General features: G+C 50.9%; 1 protein-coding gene across 1 annotated transcript in view; it reads left to right on the top strand.

The window, feature by feature from the left end:
• Positions 1-2,447: 2,447 nt before the first annotated feature.
• Positions 2,448-6,116, top strand: part of SLC9A7 (solute carrier family 9 member A7) — a gene marked incomplete at both ends in the record, with an annotated part of 66,365 nt that continues 62,696 nt past the window's right edge. The window contains one exon of the mRNA XM_079541853.1: positions 2,448-2,703. Coding sequence (XP_079397979.1) covers positions 2,448-2,703 — 256 coding nt within the window. The remainder of the gene's footprint in view (positions 2,704-6,116) is intronic.

Below are 6,116 nucleotides of genomic sequence, written 5' to 3'. Positions count from 1 at the left end.
TGATGTCGCTGCTGTTCCCAATAAACTAAAAGCACCACACCAATCTGCTGCAGACTATGCCACGCAACTCTCTTAGTAAGCCCTGGTTCACAGAGGGGTGCAGAGAAACCTGGCCTAATTCTTTTTGCTATTCAACACCATTACTCCCCAAATGATCCCGTTTAAGTCAGTTAAACTATTCAAGCACCACAATACCAATCAATGAAAGTAAAGACAGCAAACTTGAGCCAGTAGGAATCAAATATACTGTGCTGGAAAGTGTGCATCAAATTCCCTAGCAACGATCTGCTAGAGAAAGCGCAGGGTTGAGGAGACTTTAATTACATCACTATTAAACATTGATCTCCTTAGTGGACAACCATGTTCCTGTCACCAATTTTTTGACACTCAGTCACATCCACGTTGTTCAGGGTAGGAATGAATTATGCCCCATTTTATGCATACCAGTGGTGAACATAATTGTTTATGCAATAAAAAGAATTTTGGGAGAGTACCCAGTGATGTACTGCTTTCAGTGGAGATGTCCCTAGGATGAGGTCACACAATAGTTTGAAAATGACTTCTCAGATCATCCAGTCCAACCAGCAGCCCACTCCCACCATGCCCACTGGCCACATCCCTCAGTGTCACATTCACACAGTTTTTTAACACCTCCAGGGACAGTGACTGCACCATCTCCCTGAGCAGTCTGTGCCACTGCCTCACTACACTTTTTGAGAAGAAATTGTTCCTAATTCCAACCTGAGCCTTCCCTGGCACAACTTGAAGCCATTCCTTCTCATCGTAGGTGATACCTGGGCAGAAGTGACAAGAACATTGCAGCAGTCCAAACACTTGTAAGTGCGGCAAAGTTGTGCTCATGGTAGCACTGACATGCCAAACTATGGACGAATGTTATATTCCACAATGAACACTGCTGAAAAAAAGAGAAGAGTAAAACTGAGTTACTGCATTGAAGTATTGAAAGAATTGCCTTGGTATTACTGCTGCTGCCTGGAGGGCAAGAGGCGTAGTACATACAACCCACACTGATGTTGAAGGGTACAACAAACTACTGACTTTGCAATATGCAACTGAAGATGCTGACAGCAGGTCAGCAGAGAGGTAGATGGAGTTATGACATCAATGTAAATTTTTTTCTTAAGCCCCACTTTACACTGAGGGACAGGCATTACTCAGCAGCAAATGATAAAGAACAAAGTAGAAGAGAATCTGTTATGGCCATTCGGGTTTTTATTTTACAACTTCATTGGCATTGCATGTGCTTAGCACTGTACTACACACAGTAGGCTGCTGCGAGGCTGTAGGCTGTCACACCCTGAAGACTTAAGAGGTGTAATGCTCCCATTGTAGCAGCAATGTTAATTTTAAACGTGCTATTTAACATATGGCAGCCTGGAGGCAGTAATCTTCAATAGTTCGTGTAGGTTTAAGAGCTGGGTCTTCAGGGCAAATTAATGCTTTTCATCTTTAAGAGGCTTACAAATGGGATCACCACCGACATAAACTTTCACCGTTGTGCAGTCAAGCCTTTACAGATAATTGTATGCAACTGTACCGGGTTTTGAAGGCGGAAGCGTTTGTATAAATAACACATTTAAAATAAAAATGGGGATTTGCATAGCTGTCACCTTGAAAGGGTTCTAAACGAAAGCGTGTGCAATAGGAGATGATGCGAGTTCCTCAAGCAAGAGGAGACAGTTCAGGGGGAGACTCCAGTGAGTACCCACAGAAAGGGCCGTGCAGCAGCATGTGGGCAGAGGACAGCCCTTAACTAAAAGAAAGTTGAAGGAGAAAGTTCCAATATTAGCTTGGTTGTGAAAACCGACTTTTCTTCCCCTGCCCCAAAGCGTAGTCGGTTTCAGAACCCGAGGCACACACGCGCTTTTCCAGCAGGGATTCCACACGAAGACCACCGAGGAGCGGTTGATTTCTTCCCACCGTCCCACTCCTGCCTCCTTCGGGCAGGAAATCCCAAGCGAGCAGCCTGCATTTTAGTCATTTTTCCTCCCCCTGAAACCAAAACCACCGAACCATCACGCGGGGACACGCTGCAGTGCTTCAGGAGCACCCGAGCGTTTCGCCTTCTTTCGGCAGAACTTTCGGAAGCGGAAAAGGCGCCGCACGGGGACGGCCACCCATCGCCTCGCAGGTGCCGCAGAAGACAGCTCCGGCCTAGCTCAGCCGGCTCCGCCCGGCAGCGTCGAGCCCCAGCCCCAGCCGGGGGCGGTGCGTTGCCCGCCCCACCCGCCCCTCAGCCGCCTCGAACCGTGGAGCCCACGCACGGCACCCCACGGGCGACCGCAACCAGGAGGCGGCGCTGCCCGGCCCGGCGCCTTTAAGGGACCGTGGGGGCGGTGGGCGGGTTCCCGTTCGCCGGGGCCACCCCCGCTGCTCTCCGCTGCCGGCCGGGCAGAGGGCAGCGCCCGCGGGCGGGAGCCGCGGCCATGGCGCTGCCGCTGCTCCTCCTGCTAGGAGCCGGCGGGCTGCGGGCGGCCGAGCGGAGCGGCGGCGGCGGCAGCGGCAGCAGCAGCGCCATGGAGGAACTCGCCACCGAGCAGGAGGCGGAGGAGAGCCACAGGCAGGACAGCGTGAGCCTCCTCACCTTCATTCTGCTGCTCACGCTCACCATCCTCACCATCTGGCTCTTCAAGCACCGCCGCGTCCGCTTTCTCCACGAGACGGGTCTCGCCATGATCTACGGTGAGCGGCGGGCCTGGCTCCGCGGCCGGGCCCCGGGAGAGCGCCCTGCCCGCGGGGAGACCGCGGCGGCGGGGGCTGCGGGGGGCACCGCGGGGCTGGGGGCGCCCGGTGCCGCCGCCCCGGTGGGTGTCCGGTGCCACAGAGACGAGGGGGAGACGCAGCCTTCGGTTCCTGAGGGGCGGGAGGGCCGGCGCCGCGTGCGGAGCCGTGACCTGTCATCATCCTCCGCTTTCGCGGCTGGAAGGCCGTAGCGTCCTGCACCGCTCCGCTTTGCAGAGCCGTCTCGCTCGCTGGGTCCTATTGGTGGCAGTTGGAAGCCCTGGGCTGTGCGGGTCGTCGCCGGCTGCCGGTCGGTTGCTGCGAAATCGGGGAGCCTCGAAGGCACACTCCTGTCATCCTGACCCCCCTCGGCGCTGAGGTGCCCACATTCCACCGAACCCGCAGGGAAGTGTCTGAGCAGGAGGACACAGGCGCTCCGCTGATCTCTGGAGCTGGCGCTCCACACCAGCCGGGCACTGCTCTGTCCTGTCAATGACACTGAGATGCTGCTGGAGCGTGGCGTTGTGTTGCCAACTTATGCTATTGTATTTGGTGCTTAGTTTGGTGCGCAGAGCGCAGCGGCACCGATGAGGAGCAGCCATCCATTTAAAAAATGATTTGTCTGCCCGCGATTGGTTATTGCCTCGGTGCCAGAGGCCCTTCTTCTCGTTCATTAGCTAAATCTGTTCCTGCCGAACGGTGCGAAACACCTCCCTGGTGTTGGTTGGGGTGAGCGTGCTCGGGGTAACCACAGCTGAGAGATCCCACACTCGTGGGAGGGGGAAAGGAGCTGTTTCCTCCTTGATAGGTACTGCTGGTTTTCCTCCCTGATGGGTACTGCTGTGATCTCTGTGATTGCTTGCAAAGCAGTGGAATTTTCCTCTGCTGATGCTTCTATTTAAGCCATCCCAATTTGCTCTTAGTCACTGATACCTTTGCTGCATTGCTGTGTGTTTCATGTATGCTTGTTGCTGGAAAGTGACAAATTAAAGATTGGAGATATGAGTAAATAATGCACCGGCATAATAATCCTTAGCAGCTGAACGGGAGATGGTAGATTAACTGTGCAAATGCTGATTGGAAGTGACACAGTGAAGCTGTGTTGAAGGTGTTATTTAGGTATCACCTTGGTATTGTCACCTTCAGGAGCTGCTGTAAGGCCATGTCAGAGATCCGGGTGTTGTGCTTCATGGTAGAAATCCTGTGTACCTGGAGATTTGATGTCTGTAGTGCCCAGATGCCTGGGATGCCCTGTTATTTGTGTGCATTTGGGTGGGCTGTGAGGGAAGAACTGCTCAAGTCAAAAATCCCTGCCTCTCATTAAACCCAAATTAGTTTGCTATAACTTCCACTTTCTGATCCATGAAATTGATGCTGGATTCCCAGTTTGATGTATGAATGCTGAAATTCTGTTCTCAAGAAGGCACTGTGCTGTAGCTCTTTCTGCACCATAAGCAGCACTGCCAGAACGATTGGCTCAAATTACTGCACATTGTTGATGTGCCCTCATTTAAATCATTTTGTTTTCATGGATCATCCCTTGATGCACACCTTCTCAGTGAGCCCCTCTGGTATACCAGAGAGCATGCTGTTTTCCCTAACAGCAGTTTTTGCAACGTGTAAATGTCTTTGGTGTACAGGAGATGCAGGTTGGCATTTAAGGGCTGGTTAATTTTTATCATGGAAACAATGACCTGGAAGAATTGTCTTGCTGGATTTTTGGTCTAGCTCTGTTCCCTTATAGCAACGTGCTATTAGAGATCCTTCTCTGAGCTCAGTGGGAGCTGGGTGGCGCGGTGCTGGATTGAGGTGGTGAGAGGAGCAGCTGCCTCCAGCCAGACCTCTCACCAACGTTTCTGACTTATCTCTTCTGGGAACTCTGCTATGAGCACATCCTGTTCCACTTTGATATTTCTTTGATTTGGTCACACAGCTGTTAAAGAAAGTATGCATTTTACTCAGCTAAGAGGAACTGTGGCCCCGATACTGCTGGTGCTGCTAAAGTTCACATTTCTTCCAGACTTGGAGCTTTGTGTTGTTCGTAGAGCAGGAGGCATCTGCTGTAACTGATACCACCACCAGTGTGGTCGTCCATGACCCAGTCCTCAATGCAACCAAGGCTGCTGCTGTGGCCAAGCTTGCTGTGTTATGCAGATTTGTAAGGCGAGTTGCTTTGCTTCTTGAGGCCATTAAAATCATAACAGTCTTTCCGTGTTTCTTGTTTTGTGTTTTGTCACTTCCTCTTCAATAGAGACAGATACTGTTGTCTGCTTGTGTTATGCTGAAGTGCTAAATGTCTTCCTCTGGAGATGTGTGTTGAGATGTAAAACAACCTGAAGTTTACATGAATTCTTAATGACTTACAGGGCTGCCTTTTGATGTGATGTACAACTTAACATCCTATTTTTGATCAGGCAATGTGGAAGTCCCACAGGTTGGCTGCATGTGCCCTACCTCACAGCTGTGTAAATGGAAGGGGAAAGGATCTTACCAAAACTGCAGGTTCAGGTTCAACGTAGATTTTAATTGATTACACACCGTGTCATTGCACTGTGCTTATGCACATGTTATTCCAGAAGATGCATTTGGCTTATAAAGTGCTAAATACAATTGAATTCTGGCCTTCAAGCTTTAACAGGAATGTTGCTCTTCTGTGGCTGCCTGACCAACAGTAGTACCAATGCAAGTCATTATGAAGCAATTAAGGACTTCAGGCTTTGTTGACACATGTATGCCAACTTGTGACAGCAGCTGTGATGATCACTTTGTACTGCTCCGAGTCCCAAAGGTAAGGCATGCTGCCCTGTGCCCTCCCTGAGCTGTGTGAGTCTGTTGTGTTGGGGACTTGCCTTGCTCTATGAGGAATGTTAGGGAAATGCAAGGTGTGGGCTGTATGCCCTGAGAGCACTGGAAAGAGCTTGGTGAGGGCAAATGATGGTAGCTGCTGGAGTTCTGCTCTCAGGGCAGCAGCTCTCCAGGTGTGCGGATGTCCTGGCTGTATCGCAGCCATCAGGCAACTACCTTGTCCCTTTTTGTAAGTGACAACTTAGGCAACTGGCAGCCCACACATAGCACAGGTGTTAATCCTGCTGGACTGTAGAGCTGCTCTTGAACTGTGTGCAGGTTGCACCTTCCAGCGCTGTGGGCTGGCTGCTTGCCCTGGTTCTTACCTCTGCTCCTTATATTGTGTGCCTCTGCCTTCTCAGCCCTGCTACTTTCAAAGGTTACATGCTGCCCAAACAATTCCATCAATGCCAGGCTTTGTAGCATGCAGACAAGTTGAGGTAGCAAGATCACTTGTTAGACATCTAATGAAAACTGTACATCTGAAAATAAAAGCAAACTGGACTTCTGTTTGAGGAAAAACAATATGT

The sequence above is a fragment of the Tetrao urogallus genome, assembly GCF_951394365.1.
Source record: "Tetrao urogallus genome assembly, chromosome: 1".
Lineage (NCBI taxonomy): Eukaryota > Metazoa > Chordata > Aves > Galliformes > Phasianidae > Tetrao > Tetrao urogallus.
Note: the sequence above shows the minus strand (reverse complement) of the source record. Positions and strands in the feature narration are given on the sequence as shown.